At 28.8% G+C, this 21,331-nt stretch overlaps 1 protein-coding gene across 1 annotated transcript; it reads left to right on the top strand.

The window, feature by feature from the left end:
* Positions 1–9,693: 9,693 nt before the first annotated feature.
* Positions 9,694–10,789, top strand: LOC11417865 (uncharacterized). Its single transcript, XM_003604360.4, has 2 exons — positions 9,694–9,962; positions 10,226–10,789. The coding sequence occupies exons 1-2, from the start codon at positions 9,800–9,802 to the stop codon at positions 10,444–10,446; spliced, it is 384 nt and encodes a 127-aa protein (XP_003604408.1). The 5' UTR covers positions 9,694–9,799; the 3' UTR covers positions 10,447–10,789.
* The last annotated feature ends 10,542 nt before the right edge of the window (positions 10,790–21,331 follow it).

Consider the following 21,331-nt stretch of genomic DNA (forward strand, 5'->3'; position numbering starts at 1 on the left):
AAAAAAGTTGACCTCGCATGTAATCATCATCTCCAATTTCTCTTCAGGCATCAAATCACTCTAACACTCGAACCGCTACATTCATAAAAATGGGTTGCGAGCTTTGTCCCAAAAGATGAAAAAATTTGACATCTCTCACATTCTAAAATGACTATTATCTGCAAGAATGGTCTCTTTTTCATTGCTGATTTTTTCCCTTTACTCCAAGAACTCAACAGTTTTTCAAATGTTTCTCCTAACTATGATTTTGTGATGTTGTTTTGTTCCACGAAATATATAATTGGAAGAATTTTGAGCTTCTTGAAGGTGACAGAATTCATTGATGCCGATGGCGTATACTCTAACAAAATGAGTTGCTAGAATGAGTGAATGACGTCTTTTAATTTCGAGTATGTTCGTCTATTTACAAATTTTAAAGACTAAAATTATCTCTGTTTATAATCTCAGAGTCTATCTTAGTGGTTTATTAGATTGTTCCTGCAAATACTATGGTTTTTTTAATGGTGTTTTGTTACTGCAAAGTACAAACACTATGGTTTTTTTTTTTTAAATACTAGCATGTTTTTCCCTCATAAGATGAGCTCCTTAATCAGCCGGAATTTGCGAACATCTCAAAACCTACAAACATAAATTTCAACAAGATATGGCATAAGTTCCATTTCCTTTAAAGATCCATGTATCCCAAAAATGAAATCACGTTTGGCTTCATGAGCAACAAGTCACTTCCATATTTAGCATACTACACCACAGCTTAAGCAAGACTTTAAGTGAATTCAACAAATTCTGAAATTTCATTTTCAAACAAGGAATTGCAAATGATTAATTACAAGACATTCAAAACAAAGAAAGTTAAGGTTTAAGAGATTGTAATGAACTTGGTCTTGTTGTCTTGCTAATAGAAATATGTTAGTTGACAAGGCAGCAAGATCAAGCTCAAAACAATTTCTTGGTACACCATGTCTTTCATCATTATTTTGTGGACATGAACACGAAGAGGTTGTTGTGAATTTGATCGAGTTGCCCTAACAATAGAAATATGTTAGTTGACAGGGCAACTGATCAAGTTAAAAAACACACCTTGGAAAACATTCCCTTTCATCATCATTTAACATATTATGTTGTTTTACGTTGTTGAATTATGTTATTTAATTTTTTCTTGTGTTATGCACCATGCAAAACCCTTCAACCTCGAGCTTAAACACAGTCTAGGACAATTCAGATTACTTAATCTTAAATGTTTATGAAGTGCATGGATTATATAATCTCTACTATCCAAGATTATGGACAGTGGCATTACACCAAAGGTTATGAGGGTTTGTGGTGTGTTACTTCAGTTTTAAATGCTAAACATGTTTCATTTGACCAATTTGCAGTCTTGGGACATTTTATGGTCATAAATAGTCTTGAATCGTTCAACATTTTCATTCATTCTTCACTTATCGCTCATTCTCAAAATTTTCTTTCTTATTTTTAATTTTCAGTGGTTTATGATATCATGATCACTACTCCTCATTTATACGATCCTTGAAATTGTTTTGCAGTTTTTGTGGGGATCGTATGATGCCAACAAAGACCTTTATGATCAATTACATAGCCATTTTTTGGGTCTTGGTATAGTTCGGATTATAGAATCTAAAAATCTCGAGTTTGGATTATTTAATCTGAGTATAGCCATTTTTTGGGTCTCGCCATGGTTAGGATTATAGAATCTAAAAATCTCTTTGTTAGAGTTAGGATTATTTAATTCGAGTAAAGGGTACTTTGAAAGAAAATAAATCATGTGTGTGAGAAATACAAAGAGCGAGAAAAATAATAGCCAAAAACAATGTGCAAGGCCAACTAAACTGATAGCGCAGCCCATAATATTAAAAAAGAAAATAAACCTTAAAATACAATTTTGGTTCAAAAAAATCAAAATTATTTTTATTATGATAATGTACAAATTTAATTTTTTTTTTAAAAGTATTATGAGTGGAATGTTAATGAATTAAGAAATTATTTTTCCATTCATTACCATTTAAATCCTTCCAAATTCATTTAATCCATCTATTTTGTCATCCTTAGTGTTGGTTAGGTTAGTCTAATGGTGTTGATTTAGAATTTTGGAGTGTGTTCCTCTCAATGTCTCAAATTTTATTTTACCCGAAGTTAATTTTGGTAGGCAAATTTGACTTCTTAAAAAAATTGTTAAATAAGATTTTACTCCCTATACTTGTTCAAAAAAAAAAGATTTTACTCCCTATAAATATATCGAAGTTTGTTTTTTCGTCCTCATAAAAAAATTAACAGATTTTGATCCCTCCAAAATTCTCCAACACATAGTTTTGGTCCATGTTAAATTAAAATTATTTTAATTATGCTTAAACTTTTAAAGTTTTGAATGATTTTCTTACATACATGTTAATAATATTATAAGACCATCTTCAATGGGAGGTTCTTAACCATTTAAGACCCGGTACCTATTAGATATCCCATTGAGGATAATCTTTTTCATAAGACCCGGGGTCTTACTTAAGACCCCACTTTTAAGAGGGACCCTCAATTTTTTAATATTAAAAACTTGAAATGTACTGATATAAAGTTATTGATAGTTGATTAGTGGGTTCCATTTAAGAAATTTTTGTGAGATGCTGAGTTTGAGCGATTGAGTTCTTATTAGGTACTACTATTAACAAATTATAAATAAGTGATGTGTACACGTGGGACTCATTTAAGAACCCAAAAATGGATGTCTCTATTGTGAATGCTCTAAGAAACTCTTTTATTAAAAATTATAATTTTTTAAACGTCAAAATTTCAAGATCAAACTAATGAAAATTTAAACTTAAAAATCAAATTTTGAACTATTTTTTTTGGCGGAGAAACTTTTTATAATATTTTAAACAAGTTTATAAAAAAATCATTAAAATTTTTAAAGTTTAAGCATAATTAAACAAATTTTAATTTAACAAGAGTTAAAAGTACGTGTTGGAAAATTTTATAGGATCAAAATATGTCAATTTTTTTTATGAAGGCTAAAAACAAAATTGATTTTATTTATAAGAAACAAAAACTTGTTTAACCCTAACAAACCATAATTAACCAACCAACAAACTAAAGAGCTCTATCAAATGATACTCCAATTATAGGCTATTGTCAAAATTGACTAAAAACATGTCACTTTTTATAGGACCAAAATATATAATTGGAGTACCATAATAATCCAACGGATCAACACCAATTATATGTTTTAATTTCGTATTCTACTTTTTTTTATGGAGTTACCGTATTCTACTTAAAGTTATAAAGTGTGTACGTAAATGCTAGAAAATTTGACTCTTAAGACCGATGGTGCTATTTTGTTGTAAAAAAAAACGAGAAGAGGACCGATGTGCAATTAATTAAGAGGGAGTCAATGACCAAATATGTCTAGTGGCTTTGGCACGTGATTGTCTATTATTTTACCTTGGTATTTGAACAACAATTTAAGACAATATTTGTAACAATATTTTTTTATTATTTTTATTGGTCAAAAAAAATAATAATGTGAGAAAAAAAAAGATAGAGAATAAAAACATAGTAGAAATATGGGAGAGAGTTGTTACAAAATATTTGTACAAATATCATTTCTCATCCATTATCTATGTGTGCTTTAAGGTAAGATAGAGAATAAATATTTTTGGATCATTCATATGATGTTTAACGATCTTCTTAATATATCTTTGTGTTTCACGAAGTTAATTACAACTATGTTCCACTATACAAAGTATGGTTTCACATACTCAAAATACTATCACACCTTTACTACTTTTCGCACATTTTTCTTCCTCATTTCTTCCATTGATTTAAATGTTGAAGTATCTCACTTATTTTATAGGTCCATTTTTCTCACCGATAAACTACTTCTACCATATCGGAGAACATCTCTTGCAAACATTCTCATGGTTCTCTAGGACTCCAAATCATATTGTTTCTTAAAATGAAATAAAAAGTTTTTTTATCGAATCGAATCTCAAACTATTTTTTAAATTGTCCGATTCATTTTCAGCCCTAATTCTCACAGTTACTCGTGGTTCTCGTCTACTCCAAATCACATTGCTTCTTAAAATAAAAACTTGTTATCGATTCTAAAATAATTAAATGCTAAAAATCATGATAAGGGAAAACATAGTAACCAAAGAGAACCAATTTAAAGATCAAAAGTATTGACTTCAGATTGAAAAATAAAGATTACTACATCAACCAAAAAGAAAATGTGGGAAACTTGTAAACATGCGTTGTCGAATTTTTGACGATGTACCACATTTCTGGAGTATAATATTTACGTATCCTCTACGTGATGAGTCGGTCCACATACACGTGGTGCACTCCTCTCCACAGTCAACACTCAACAATATAACCCTATGCCCTTGTGTTCACGTAAACAGCAACACTTCACACACAAGTGTAGAATATTTTAAATTTTAAATAAAACAGTAAGAGGAAATAATGTGGGATGATTCGTTCATAGATATCTACTGTGAACTTACCATTAATTATTTTTTTTAACAAGTCAAAATTAAATGAGATATATATTGGTTTTACTCCCTAATATAAGGAGTGCATAAAGAGGCAAAACAAAGTTACAACGATACAACAAATCGTCCAAAAATAAATTAGAAATAGAAATAAAACATCAGTCTATCCCAAAACAGACAAAGGGATGCTACCACCATAAATGATAATTAAAAGGAAAACATACATTTTTAACTTTCAACCATCGAAGAGAATATATATATCTTAATCTTTTTCAATAGCTGCACCATCGTATTTAAAAAAAAAAATGTTAGATCAATTTTAATATTTAATCTAGTGTTGCTTCAAAAAAAAAAGTTTCAAGTTTTTTTTTTTTAAAGAAAAACGAAACCAAACTGAATTGTAAACGATTGAGCTAGCAACTTCAAAACCTAAACACCTTTTTGAGAAAATATCTAGATATCTTAATTTGAGATCGATCACAACACTTGAGAAATTTAAAAGTGAAATAATTTACATGAAATTTAAGCTAACCTCACAATAATGGAGTACAAATTCTCTCTATTTATTAAAATAGATGGACATCGCAATTATTATACTTTGGTATAAATATATTTAATTAATGATATAAGTTCTAGAATTTTTTACCGAAGAATGTGCACTTATAACATTGATTTACTTTAAATTTGTTGAATTTGGCTAAAAGATGATAGGTATGCTATATCCAAAGATGTCGGTACGACTTTAAATTGAATTTCTTTTTTCCTATTTATATGCCCTATCTTATAATCTAAGATTGGGAAAACCCTCTATTTCGTTAGACTCAGATCTGTCTAATGATCCATTAAACCTACCACTTCTTTGTATGAGGGACAAGCAGGAGAATGTATGCTTGAAGCGAATGAATTACTGAAAATGCGAAAAAAACTATATCAAATATTTATGTACAAAGAATGAGCAAACTTTCATGGCAGATATACAAAGACTTGAAAAGGGATCTTTATATGTCAGCAGAAGAAGCCCAAGCCCACATAAGTATTGATACAATCGCAAATTCTTTGTAAAAAATGATTAAAAAGTCTTCTATTACTTATTACTCTATAGAATTTGCTTTTTAAATGATTAAAAATTCTTCTATTACCCAACATGATTTGCTTTTATGGTTATGGAGGCAAATGATTAAAAAAGTTTTCATTTACCCTGCATGATTTGCTTTTATGGTTATGGAGGCAAAAATCGTGACACGATTTTGGGTCAAAATGTGGAGGAGCTATTGGAAGCAACATTGAGGTGCGGCTTTTGGTTCAGGTTGTAGTACTGTATTGTGTATGAATTTCATCGTGGCAGGATCCAAGCAAATCATGACACGGTTATGCTTGGGTTTGAGTACTATTGAAGACTTCATTCTTCATTTTTTTGGTCAAGTTTTAAGAGAGAAAATCTTGGTAAACCAAATGATATTTTTTTTTTAGGTTTTTCGGTGAGGGGTTATTGGGTTGGGAAACACAACGCAAACACCTTATATTGCATAGTTTTCTTTTTCTAACATTCACCATCACCAACACTAACACCACGACAATAGATGAAAATCAACAAAGTAGATGAAAATTAAATTACACATTGGCAATACATCTAATTATATATTCAAAGTATAGCAAAAGTAACTTGACAACATAGACCTCTAATTCTCAAAATGCACCAAAAAGATAGTAAGTTGGCAACATAGGCTTCTATATCTTTTTGGTGCATTTTGGTATATTCTGAGATATAGAGGCCTTTGTTAATTTTCATCTATTATCATGGTGTTAACGTTGGTGATGGTAAATCTTAGAGAAAGAAAAAGCTTAATCCTTTTTCTTTTATTTTTTAAAATATTTTTTTTATAATTATTCTTAATAAAGATAATGAAAAAATAATAATAAAACATAATAATATCATTGATTTTTTTCTTTTTGTAACATGAAAAAGGTTCAGGGACCACTACCAAAGTGTAGGAACCAATATCAAAAAATGTTGAAAGTGAAGGGACTAATGATATTTTTAAGTAAATAAATAATGAATAAAATAATAATAAAAAAGTTGAAATATTTTTTTCTTTTAGTGTGCCACGTTACTTGGAATGATTGGTCCACGTGGCACACCATTAGTTTTTTTTTTTGTTGGACCTAACAAAATGATCAATAATAAACTTTAGAAAGTGCAAGGATAAATATCAAACCAAAAAAAATACAGAGACTAAAATCAAAATATAATGAAAGTGCATGGATCAATGACATATTTAAGCCTACTAAATATATCTTGAATGATGTGTAATCAACATTCTAAAAAAATGCACTTTTGGAAACAAACTTTCATTTTTTTTTATTCCTTAACGACACTTGATAGCATGAGTCATAAATAAGTTGAGTCCTCCGATCACGATGATGGAGAAGAGGGATAATATCCACTCCCTTTGTCTCGTAATAATTGTCACATTTTCACTTTTTCTTTGTTTCAAAATAATTATCACTTTAGAATATCAATGCAATATTAATTATTTATTGAATTTTATTATACTTAACTACTCCACAAACTACAATCAATGAGGGTGTTTTAGTAAATAATGTTAATTGTACCATTATAATTAATACAACTGATCATTTTCTTAGGAACCGCACACAACTCTAATGTGACACTCATTTTTAAAGGAAGGACTAAATCGAAAGGAAGAAGAACGATGAAGTCATGCTAAAATGTCTATAGGGGAGACCTGCAAGTACAACTTAAATTATCAAAAATGGTCATGTTAACTTACTCCATCTGGTCATTATTATAAGCAAAAGTTAACTTTTTAAATTCATTCAATAAATGATGTATTTGGTCAATAATATAGACTAAATACATCATTTAATGAATAAATCTAATAAGTTGATTTTTTTTTTCTTATAATAGTGATCGGATGGAGTATGTCATTAGGGCGCATGTTAAAGATTCACATACTCCCTCCGTCCCAAATTGTATGTCACTTTAGAAAGAAAGAAAAATTGTCCCAAATTGTATGTCAATCTACAATACCAATGAAACATTAATGTTACTTTTCCTATTATATCCTTAACTATTTATTACTCTTTCTTTTTTCAATTCTTTCATTTATTTTTCCCATATTATTTATTAAGGACAATTTTGTAAAACAACTCATAATATCTCTTTCCCACACAATATTAATTACATTTCTTAATACGTGTGAAATATCCAAAATGTCATACAATTTGGGATGGAAGGAGTATTATAATTATGACTTGAAAATAACCAGGTTTACTTTTCAAAAATGATATGCACAATTTTCAATACAAACATTTTATCTTTGTACACCAACATTTGCACTAATAGAAATGATATTTGAACATCCATTTTGTGACAACTTTTGTGACAACTTTATCTCTCATACTCACATCATATTTTCATTTTCTCTCTCTATTGCTTTGGTTTTTGTGCCAAGACTCACATTTCTTACTATATTTTGGTTGTCCCACAAGTTGTCCTACAAAATGGTTGTTCAAATAACACTCCTCTTGCACTAAAGTCACATTTAGCATTTCTCTATCAAAATACAGGTAAGTTGAATCTCATCCATTAATTCAAATAACAGCAGAGTCGGTCCAAGGGTAAGGCCTTGCTTTAGGCTCTCAAACAAAATGTCACATATACACACAAAAAATATTTTATATATTCAAACTTGTTTTACCTCTCACTTATTATTGAAAATTATTGAGTTAGCTCTGAACGAGAGATAAGTTTTTTTTTTTTAGGAACGAGAGATAAGTTCTTAAAATATATCAAATGAAATATATGTTGATAAGAGATATGACTCATATTTAAAAAAATATATGACTCATATTTAATGACTCGAGATTTTGGATAGATATGTAATGTGGATTTTTTGGATGCATAAATTATTTTTTTTTGTAAGCCAATATATTATCCACCTATAACCGTGGATAGAAATCTCTTTTATCAATCCATAAGTCCTAGCTCAATTGATAAAATGTTGAAATTGTTAGGTCAGATGCTATGATCGGGTTCAAACTCCAGTATCTCTACTTATGTGTGAAAATTTATAATAGCTTTGTCATTTCGTTTATCTACCAAAAATAATAATTCTATTTAACCATATTCACTCATCATGATCAAACTCTTGATAAAATGGTCATAGAATCCACTTATCTACTATTTGTGTCACGTAAACATTTAAAAATATTGAAGTTAAAGATTAATTTATTTTCCATAAATTATAGATTAATTGGATTTTTGACCGAGACTAATAAATTAATTTATAAATCCATGTATAAATTAATTTATATCATCCTCTTGTTGTCTTACTTTGAATTTATCCCAATTTTCCAACATACATTTCTAGGAAACTTCCTTTACGCAAAAAAGAATATTTTATTCAAATGTAGTTTTCTCAGACTTTTGCTTAATATTCACCCTCAACAACCAATTCACCAGTAAACCAATATTATTATTTATTTATATTAGTCCAAAAAATATTATTATTTATTAAAATTAAAGAATGTTGTTTGTCTCTTTGTCATCATAAAATTGTTTTAGGTTGACATCCAATCAAATTACAAGCATAATAAAAAATACTTTAATAGTGGTCGATTGACAATTCAAAATAATTTTGTATACACAATCAATAAAAATATTTAAAATTGTCACATCAATAAATATTTTTAATTTATATGATAATTCTCAATGTTTTGATTGATTCTGTGTAAAAAATTATTTTAAACTATGAATTCACCATTGTTAAAATTTTATCGTGTAACTATAAAAAAAAAATCAATTACTCTCTCTGTTTTTAAATATAAATAAATTTAATTAATGATGTATGTGGTTCATATCAATTCAATTAAAGATGTATAATCGAATAAATCTAAAAGTTAAATTTACTTATTAATGACAATAAATATAGTATTTTGTAGTAAATCAAAGAGTTACGACTATATACGATGTAAAATAACTTTACCCTCCCGATGCTTATCCATTAATCTATTATTTATTATTTCTTTTAACATTTCCCTTAATTAAAATTAAAACATCTAGATTCTTTTTTTTTAATTTTTTTTTTCTTTCCTTTTTCCCAACCAGGGCCACATGTGAACCATCACAAAAAGCACTTCTTCACATTCTCTCTCTCTATTCAATAGTATTTATAAGGCTCTTTCTTTCATATTCATAGTCAACATAAGTCTTCATTTTCTCACAACACAAGACATCGTTGTTGTTTGTTACTTCTTCTTCCTCTGTTTCAAACCACAACATGACTTCAATCTCACAAGGTCTTGTTTTAACCACAGCCATGGTTGTTTCAACTACCGTTCTTTATCTTACTTTCTGCAAACAAAAAAATTCATCAACATTTCAATTTCATGAAACACCCAATTCAGAAAACAAACCTATTCTACGATCTTGCTTATACACAGGTAATTCAATTCATTCTTGAAAAAAATTCTATGTTTCTTAACATATATAATTTAAATTTATATACTGTTCTATAGGTATTTTCTTTGTTTTGTTTTTCGATTATAACATGACACGTCAGATTTTTAAATAAATATTTGATGTGTCATGTTGTGATTAAAAAACATTATAAAAGTGTATCAGAGAGAATTGTATCTATGTTTTGTCCTGGATATTTTGTATGAAACATTCACTATATTTATTATTTTGTTTTTGTTTTTTGTAGAGGAAAAGAAGAGAGAAAAAAGAAGGAACAAGAAGAAAGTGAAATTTTCAGAAAATGTGATGGTGAAGGAATTTAGAGAAAAACCGGGGAAGAAAAACAGAGTATCAATTAATGAATGCAGAAATGAAATTCCAGAAACAAAAGCAATGCCAGCAAATAGAGTTGCTTTGTACAATGGAATTTTAAGAGATAGAGTTCAAAGAATGGGGTGTTGTCATTGATCATCTTGGTTATGGAACTTAGAACATGGAAAAGAATTTTTATGGTGTAGAACATGGGAGGTTAGAACAATAAGAAATTAGAAGATGGTAAAAAATTAAATCTTTTTCTTTTCAATATTTGTTTATTTTTTTTAGGTGGGTGCGTTGGAAACAATATTTGAAGTCCTAATTGATCAAAAAAAAGGTTGTGAATTATGGTGGAAAGGGGTATTCTTGTGAAGGAGAAAAAGTTTGAGAAAAATCTAATGTATTCTTGTGGTTGTAAATAGTTGCTTGACTATGTCCAACTCTTGGCAATTTTAAGAGTGAAATTAATTGAAACAATTTCATAGTTTGATTTTTTTTTTTTTCTTTTATGTTTAAAAATACTTAATTATGATCAAGTCAAATGTTTCTAATACTTAATTATGATTGAACGAAAAAATTATTGTTTCCACCAAATTAACATTTTTTATTCATTTAATTAATAGTGTATGTGGTCTTTATTATAAATCACGTACATCAATCCCCGTGAATTTAACTCAAATGATAAGAATAATGCATAATATATGTAAAATCTGGATTCGAATCCAAACACCTCAAAAAAAAAAAAAAACACATACATCAATTATTAAATTAATTTAAAATATAGATTTTTGTTTATAAATAATGATCGAAGGATATATAATGAATTGATATTCTGATAAATTTTTGTTATTTATTTGATTACTTACAACTTAATAATATTAGTTTTCTATTTGTATGAGGATTACATTAGAGGTGAAAGCACAATCGAGTATGGTGAAATTAGTATTTTAAGTTAACTATTTTTTCCCTTTAGTCATTATTATAAAGGAAAAAAATCAGTTTTTACATTCATTGAAAAATTAATGTATTTAGTCTAATAATGTAGACTAGATATATTAGACTAGATATATTAGATATTCATTAATCTAAAAAGTGATTTTTTGCTTATAAATTATCTTTTATGGGGAGAAAGAGAATTAACATACAAGCTTATTTACTTGTATAAGCTATTATGTATTATTATAAGCTTGTCAATGTAGTTTATGAAAAAATAGCTTATGTAGATACAATTTTTTTTAATGAAAACTTATTAATTAACATTCAAACTCATTTATTTGCCTAAACTATTTTTCTTTGGTGGAGTTAATTAACCAATTGAGATCAATCACTTGATTGATAAAGATCATTATTTTGTATGCATTGTTAGTGTAAATTGTTTTACACAGACCATTAATTATAAGACTTGATTAGTATATATCCACAATGCTTTTTTTTTTACACATGCATTCAAATTTAATTACATTGTAATTATTTTTTAAATTTAGAGCACTGCTATACACAACGACTAGTTTGTTCAAGAAAATATCCCAACTTGTATATTACTTGTTAAAGGCTACCCACTTTCACAGCTAGCTAACGGAAAACACGACAGAAGTTGATTAATTAGCCAATAATGTGCCTTCGTGATGCTATCGGGATGATTTCTCCCCTGATCTTTAGCATTTTCCTTAAATTTAATTACTATTATATCTTGTCATTGTACAATTATTTTACACATATATCAAACGATGTGTATGTATTGTCACTTCAATTAAGAATATGAAAAACATGAGTTGTCATATTCATTAATTAACCTGACAACTAATCATTGGGATACACACATATGTTAATTGTACATTGACATACTATCATACTATATTCGTCCTTAATTGTAAGACTCTTTTGAGAATTTTTTGTCCCTTTTTATAAGATTTTTTGCTAATATACATCTTTTTTTTCAATCAACAATAAATAGTATTACGAAGATATAAAATAACTTTATCTCTTAAAGGATAAAATTGTAAAAACAGTGATTACAAACAACTATAATACAAATATCAATTTTCTTAATCTCTTATGCTTTTTTAGGTTAGTTTTTAAAATGTCTCTATAATATCTTACTTAACATGATATTTTAGAGATATTTTTAAAAAGTTTTAGAGATATTTTAGAAGTTTTACCTTGTTTAGAGTTTTAAAATGTCTTTTTTTGGCAAAATAGAAAATATGTTAAATAAAAAGAAAAAGGTACAATGACTAGGGGGAAATTAGACCTAACCCATAAATAACCCAAACAGGAATACATCGTGATAAATCAGTTCAAGTTGATCAACTCTAAACTATCCTAACAATGAAACTCTAATCATAGGCACAACCCAGCGAACTCGCGTACGGGCTCAAAACCAAGTTACAAAAAAAGTATGAAAAGTTAACATTGTAGAGAACAATTAAAGTCTTAATGTGGCAAATGGATCGACCGCCAACACGGTATCAACATCTAAGTGCCAACACCTCCCTGATCAACACAATAAGCATAAAAAACTCTTTCGAGCAATACAACGTGTAAGAACTCAGATCAAGAGATAAGTCCATTACTTCAGTAACCATACCTTTCAGGTTAAACGAACCACACCCTTACGGGTGTTTGAAACACACATTGCTCTTTCGGGTTATAAAACAATACCCATTCATATTTACAAATCCAACCACCACAAATAAGCCACATTTAATCCCACCCAATCTCTGACCAAAACAAAAACAGAAGGATGGGGAGGACTACATCACCAACCACCGAATCTACATCTGGACAAAGAGGTTTGGATTTGGGAGTGAAAAAGGCTGAAGGAGACGGTGATTTTTTCGAGAGAAGAATGAGGTTTCTGTTTTTTAGAGAAGGTGGATTTGATTTATTTTTGAAATATCTTACTTAACATGCATGTATAAAAAAGTTTTACCTTGTTAGTGCATGAAAACCATCCTCTTAATCAGGGGTGTAACCCTTCATTGGCAAGGGGTAGCCTTGGCTACCTCAAAAAATATATTAATCTTTAATTGGTTGGTATAAATTTATTTTCAGCTACCCCAAATAATAAACATTGAGCTACCCCAACTAAATTCAGTTGTCGAAAGCTAGCATAAACAATTTAAATGGACATTGAATTTCTTGCAAATAACCTATTTGTTTACATTGGAAAAAGACATTATTAATCTATTTAGTAAACGGTCAATTATTGATAAAATTGACTTCTTGAAATGCATTTTACTCAACTTTTTTAAATAGCTATTGTTAATTCTTATCCTTTGTTGTTGCTTTAATTTACATTTGATATAAGTAAAAATTATTTTCATTTTTTTCAAGTATTGATTAATTTTCGGATTAAATTTGTTTTTAGTCTTTACAACACTTGCGATTTTTGAGTTATTTTTCTAAGATTTTGTTTGATTTTAGTCCTTAATTTTTTGTTAGAGATTAAATACAAGACTAAAAACACTTTTTTTTTTGTAAAATTTTAAAAAATCAAGACAAAAATTGAATAATTTTTTTTTTTTAAGAACTAAACCTAAAAAATTATAATCTATGAAACTAAAAACATTTTTATCCTTAAATTTAAATATTTGTTTTAAAAATATTTTATTGTTCCTCTATATTTAATCCCTGCTTAAATTTTTTGCTAGTTTCGCCGCTGCTCTTAATTATTATATGTTTGAGAGAACTATCTTCTTAATTATAGACTACCATTTGTATAAGATTTTAAGTAAATACTATTAAAATCAATTATTCAATAACCTAACAATATTAATTGATTGATGGTATTAAAAAAAAGTATATTAGAGTAACAATGAATATCGATTAAACATTTTATACACTTGAGGTGTTAATTCAATGGTGAACATTAATTCTTGTAACTTCAATGTATGTATGTAGTTCAAATAATGAAAAATAAGAATAAATAATAATAATTGGAACAGTCGTGAGGTGACAAGCAGTCCATTTTCAAACCTGGCTTATGAACAGAGACGACGTTCACATGGCAAAGAAATAAATGAGAAAAGGACCACATACCATGTTTTGAGAGAATCTTCTAGTTCTTACGTCGTACACGCTTGGTACATCCTTTAACTATTTGGACTTTTTCATGACCTTTTTTTTTTTTTTTGGGTCAAGAATTTCTTCACAAGTGAACACTGAAGTTGAACAATGAATTTTTAATTTGAACATTCCAAAAATTGGGCATTGTTTATTACTATCCTCTAGCAAACTTTCAACTAATAGATTTAACCACGATGTATTTTAAGAGTTGAATTCAAATTTATAACCTTTAATTAGGTTAAAAATTTGTTTTCATTTGTTCCTAGACTATAATAAATATTATTTACTTATTTTGATAGAAATAAGTAATAGATTACTTTCCCTTAACAAAAAAGTAATAGATTATGTTAGTTATGAATAATAAACAAATTTCCAATCAAAAATAGAATAATATTAAGTAATTGGCTTAAATATGGTGGTCGTCTATGTGAGTTAGCGTTTTCTTTGATTTTGTCCATGTATCTTTTTCTTCTGTGGAGACAACCCTTAAAAGATCAAATTGGTTTGTTAATGATTGATCCTTGACGTTAGTTGCGGTTAACAAAACACATATGTGGCAAAAGGAGATTGACGTGTAAAATGAAGGGGATGTGAGATTGAAGTGATTGAGTCACACGTGGCAATCAATTTTTTCCCCAAAAACATCCTTTTATTTTCGCCCCTGCATTTTAGGGTTTTGAGAAATAGAAATCCAAAGGGGAATAAAGAGTTGCAAGCTTGTGACGGCAAGGAAGAAGAAGTGATGTATAATGTTCTTTGGTGCTAAATCATTTCCGTGCTTTGAAGCTCATCAACAATCGAAATTGTGCATGGAAAACAAGTGAAATATTTGTGTTTGAGGTATTTTGATTCCCTTATGAATATTTTCCAACTTGTCATTGTCCATCAAAGTGATTTCTAGGTTCATATGTTGTTGGATAAAAACATGGAGTATACCATCAAGTTCATCATCCCATATGAACACTTTGCTACCTGTCACTGCCCAAACACATATACATCACAAATTGAACATAGATAAAGAGATTCAAAGTAAAAAATAATGAAATTAGAAGATTGGGAGGAAAGATTATCGAACGAACTCATTGTCTAGTTTGGACATTTCCAATATTTTCCTGTTAGGGTTTTCATTGAAATTGGAGTTGAACATCGTCGTTGATTTTTTACAACCACATTCTGCCAACTGAAATGGAGTAGAGGTAACAATCAATGATGAAGAGATTGGTGAATATGATGAGATGACATCGATGAGAAGAACAAGAGATGCAAGAGACGGTATGAAAAAGAGAGATGACGAGAAAGAGAAGAAGAAATTAGTTATTTTTCTAAAATATGATTTATTTATTTTTTGCAACTAGTCTCTGCTTTTAAATGAATCAGACACTTGTAATCCACTTGTATTGTATCCCATATGATACATCATTTCTTGTCACGTCATTCTCTGTTTATCATATTGCGTTTTTTTTTATCGAAGACTGACGTCAGGAACCATTAAAAACGATACATGGACTATAAAAAAAAAAAAATTGACGATCTATAGGAACGAACAACATATTTATCTAAACTTCTCTAAAAAATGATATTTATCTAAACTTTTCCCAATTTTTTTAAGTAATTGCACTATCTCAACTACTCCCTCCGTCCCAAATTGTACGTCGCTTTAGAGAGAAAAATTTGTCCCAAATTATATGTCTCTTTACAATACCAATGCAACATTAATGTTACTTTTCCTATTATAACCTTAACTATTTATTACTCTCTCTTCTTTCAATTCTTTCATTTATCTTTCCCATATTATTTATTAAGGACAATTTTGTAAAATAAATCATAATATATCTTTTCCACACAATATTAATTACATTTCTTAATATGAGTGAAATGCCCAAAACGTCATACAATTTGGGACGGAGGGAGTATCTTTTATGAACTTTCGTTAATTAATGATAAGATATAAATAAACCTAGAAGTATAGTAGATTTCATCATACATTTTTTTGTCACAATTCATTATTTTATTAAAACTGGTGGACTCTAATATCATACTAGAAATTATAGAATCATAGAGATAAAAGTACACCTCATAGATAAAATAAACAAGTTTGAAGTTTGATAAAGAATAAAATTCGGCAGAATTCATATTGATTAATTGAAAAAAGATTTTGTAAATGAATATAGCATGCTCTCTATATAGTGCTTATGAATAATTAACTACTTAAAAAAAACTAAAATGGAATGTTTTAAACAAACTAAGGATGTCCTTCAAGCGTAAAATGTGTCAGAATCGGACTAAAGAGAGTTGACAATGTTAAAGTTCAAAATCGAAAACAAAAAAGAAATAAGCTATAAAATTGATGACAAACACTACGGAGGATTAAACCATCAATAGTGATAGTCAAAAACGAAAGTTGTGTATCTAGCTTTCAACCATAAGAAAGACTAAAACTTAATGTTGTCATATAAAGACTTTAAATTTTTCTCCTTCTGTTAAAAATAAGTTTTTTTTCTTTTCAAATGACTCAAACACAAACACAATAAAACCAAATATTGTTTAGAACCAAACCAGATTGCTTTGTAAAACGACCTAAACAACCAAAATGCAAGAGTTGCTTCGAAAGAGATCGGGGATCAACCGTAATAAAATCGAGTCATATCTTCATTCATTCTGATGATCATTATTATTAATCACTCCCCTTTGAACATATTATTTTTGATTGGAATAAGTTTGAGAAGAAGCCGTCAAACAAAAAATACCTTTGATCAAAAGAAGACTAACTAACTCTTAAAGGAGTTGCAACTAATTCATCTGACCAATAAACTAATCTTTCAATTTCTACTATAGCTAATGATTGAGTGGTATTGTTTGCCCAAAAGAATTTACAAACTATTATGAGCACAACAAATTTGATCAAGGCCACCTTGGACAAATATTAAGCAATGTTAGCACTTAGCAATATCCTAATATTCTAAGAAGCTGCTCATTGTTGGCTGATTTTTTTATTCAATAGTGGTATCCCATACTCCTCATGAGGATTCTGATTTTCAGCACGATGCTGTTGTTTTTAGACAAAGAAATATAATATTCTAGAATTGAATATTCCCCTCATACGAGATGCTCATGTTCTTAGAATGGATCTACCACAACAATTGAATAAATAAATAAATAAATAGAATGATACTTTGGCCTGGGCTATTCACTAAAGCCCGAATTTGATTTTATACAATTTAAAACTAAACTATGCAAAGTCAACCGCTAGCATCGCCTGGTCTGTATGGTAATTGTGTGACAACATTACCTACATGTCTCAGGTTCGAATGCTGGCAAATGGATGGTGATGGTGAACTGTTGATGGTGGTGGAAAAGTAATTGTTGATGATGATGATGATGATGATTGTTCTCATATATGAGGTATTCTAAAATACCTCTCTTTTGATTTCATTTTTTTTATAATGCTCATATATCACTTTTTTTACGGTACTTACAAACTGAAATTCTAAAAAAAATATAGATTCTAAGAAAAATATAGATTAATGTTTTATTTGTTATTTGAATATATTAAAAGAAAATGAATGAATTGGGATGCTTGAATAATTTTAATTGATGAGTGCTATGAAACTCTTTTTCCAACCCTTCAAAATTTGTTTTTTGTTGAATGAAATTACTGTGAACACTACACTTTAAAAATGTGTTCCGCACTCATATAAATTGTACCTAATAAAAAGGTGAGTAATACTCCCTCCGGTTCTGTTTATAAGAGAAAGATCACTTTTTAAATACATTGAATAATGTATGTATCTAGTCAAGAATCTAAACTAAATACATAAATTATTTAATGTATCTAAAAAGTAAATTGTTTCTTGTAAATAGGACTGAAGGGAGTATGTTGTTTGTTCTTGTAAGTTAGTGTTTTTTTCATTTTGACCCTTGTATCTTTTTTTGTGTGTGGATACAACCCTTAAAAGATCAAATTCATATGTTAATAGTCCTTGACGTCAATCCCTTTTAAGAAAACACATATGTGGCAAAAGGATATTGACGTGTAAAATGAAGGGGATGTGAGATGTAGGCGATCGAGTCACATGTGGCAATCGGTATTTTCCCAAAAACCCATTTTTCATTTTTGTCCCTGCATTTTAGGGTTATGAGAAATAAAGAGTCAAAGGGGAATAAAGAGTTGCGAGCTTGTGATGGTGAGGAAGAAGAAATGATGTTTATTGTTCGTTGGTGCTAAATCAATTTAGCGCTTCAAAGCTCATCAAAGATCAAAATCGTGCACGAAGACAAGTGGAATCTTTGTGTTTGAGGTATTTTGATTCCCTTATGAATAGTTTGCAACTTGTCAGTGCCAATCAAAGTGATTTATTGGTTCAGATGTTGGAGCCATTCTTCCATAGTCACAAACACAAATAAATAGTGTTTGGTCACACACACATAAAAGTATCGTTTCTTGAAATACTAAATCATTTCATTATCAATTAATTTCTTTTTCATTATTTAAAAAAATCTTGTAATCTGTGTGTGTTCAAACACTATACATTTATATTTGTGACTATAAAAGAATTTCTCCAAATATTGTTGGTCAAAAATATGGAGTATGCCCATCATGTTCATCAGTCCAAACTGTGATATTATTTTGGATTTTATTTTAAATTTTTTCTAATTTTTTTTATATTATTTAATATCTTTTTTTATTTATTTAATTTATAAAATGATTTTACTATTTTTAATTTTTTTTTAATTCATTATTTACACGCGTGGCATGCCACGCAGGTGTTGATTAAGTCAAAATTGACTAAAAGGATCAAATTTGCAATGGAGCTAAATCTTTAAGAACTAAAATTGTAGTTTTTTTTTTTTTAAGGGACTAAAATTATAAGTTTTTTAAAGTTAGAGGGAGAAAGTACACTTTAGTTTTTTTTTTTTTTATACGGTAGTGGGATCCATACTCTCATCATCCGGATTCTTATTTTCAGCACGATGCTGTTGTTTTTGGACAAAGAAATATAATATTCTAGAATTGAATATTCCCCTCATACGACATGCTCATGTTCTCAGAATGGATCTACCACAACAATTGAATAAAAAAATAAATAGGATGATAGAACTTGACTTTTTTTCTTTCTTTCTATTATTTAATATTATATTCAGATCTAAATGTAACTATCTCTGTTTTTTTTTTTCTTTCTCAAAATTATAACTGTCTCAATGCTTTCTCGACAGAAATGTATCGTTTCTTTATGAGGGAATGCATATATGTAATTTTCATTACAGATTATCATAATGTTTTATAGACAAATTCTTTTTAATAAATCCAATGTTTTATAAGTATCTCAATGCTTTGCTTTGAAGATAAAACTACTGAAAAATCTGAGATAGCTCACAAAGCTTGAAAAGTCGTTGGTGAGGAGAACAATCTAATGTTGAGTATCTATGATGCATAATATGGTAAATTTTAAAAAATGGGTTCAAGTATGTTGATATAAAACAAAAAAAACAAAAAAATTAAGTGAGTGACGGCCATTGTTATTGGAAAAACATGCATAGAAAAAATCAATTATAATAAAATTAGTATAATACTGTACATATTTCAATTGTGTGTTTAACCAAAAATAATTATACGCATTACACAACATTAAAATCAAAATTTTATAAAAATAATTATACGCATTACACAACATTAAAAAATTTATACGCATTAACGTAACAAAAAACATACATACGAACATAAAATATCACTTTAAACGCTAATGTGTGTGTATATTTGTGAGATTGAAAAAAGGGAATAAAAATATTTGGTGTCATTCAATGACGGCATGAATAAAAATATTTGCGAGGTTGTGATAATTAAACGATATTGAAATTAAATATATAAGTGATAAAAAAGATAATAAAATTCCTTCAAAAATAGATTATAAAATTAAATGGACCCTTCTCTAAAAAAAAAAAAATATTAAATGGACCCTCCTTTAAAAAAAAAATTATATGGACCGGTTCAAAAAAATAAAATTAAATGGAAGAAAAAAAAACAAATTGAAATATAATATTAAAAAATAAAAGAATATGTTGCCCGTGTGAGTTGAAGAGAGGTATTTGTGAAATAAATTGCAGAGAAGTAGTTTTTTGAAGTAGCATTCAACAACTTTTGGTTAAAGCTCATTCCATTCAATTTTACGCATTCTAAAAAAGGTACTTTATTGATATTGTGTTTGGCCTAACTTCTCCTTAAAAATGTAGAAAAGCTGGAAAAAAAAGTCCGGCCAAACGGTACCTTAATGCACGGCTTGTTTAATATGTACTCTAAAAAAGGAGTTCAAATCCTCTCCATTTACGAGGTCAGCTCAAAAATAAAGGACACATCAATATTCCGTTAATAAAATTGACATTATGACCAATTTCATAAAGTAAAAAGTAAGGATTTTAAAGACTTTTTTTTTTAGCCAACACATTGTGGCATAAACAAAGAATTTTGACGATGATGTTGTATGGTACAAAGTATTGGGCGGTTGAGAACCATCAGAGAATCAAATAAGTGCAGCGGAGATGGAGATGTTGTGGTGGATAAACAGTAAGACTAGACGGGATAGGATCAGGAAAGACATCATTAGGGAGAGAGCATGGGCTACCTACAAATTAATTATGTCATAGCTTTATGAAAAATGAGACGTAAAACTGACATTTTTCCTACCACACAAGTGTGAAGACTTTTATGTGCAAAGACCAGCTTAATCAGAGAAATGCTTGCTTGCCATGATTTATAGTCATTAAATGGTAGGTAGCCCCAACATTTTCTAATCATGTTTCCACACAAGTAAAAGACATTGCCCCCGCTTGCCACCTTAATCCAAAGTTCGAATCTGCAATATATGGAAGATTAATTTCTTAATCAGCACTCCGCTCAAATAAAAACTATACATCATAAGATATGATATTCTTTTGTTAGCCAATACCTTAACAAAGGTAAGCTTGCTCAGAAAAA

Source organism: Medicago truncatula, chromosome 4, assembly GCF_003473485.1.
Source record: "Medicago truncatula cultivar Jemalong A17 chromosome 4, MtrunA17r5.0-ANR, whole genome shotgun sequence".
NCBI lineage: Eukaryota > Viridiplantae > Streptophyta > Magnoliopsida > Fabales > Fabaceae > Medicago > Medicago truncatula.

Bases quoted from the DNA above. Each gene is read 5' to 3' on its own strand.
- LOC11417865 (XM_003604360.4), top strand. From the start codon at position 9,800: ATGACTTCAATCTCACAAGGTCTTGTTTTAACCACAGCCATGGTTGTT. The intron at 9,963-10,225 runs GTAATTCAATTC...TGTTTTTTGTAG, and splicing joins ACGATCTTGCTTATACACAG to AGGAAAAGAAGAGAGAAAAA.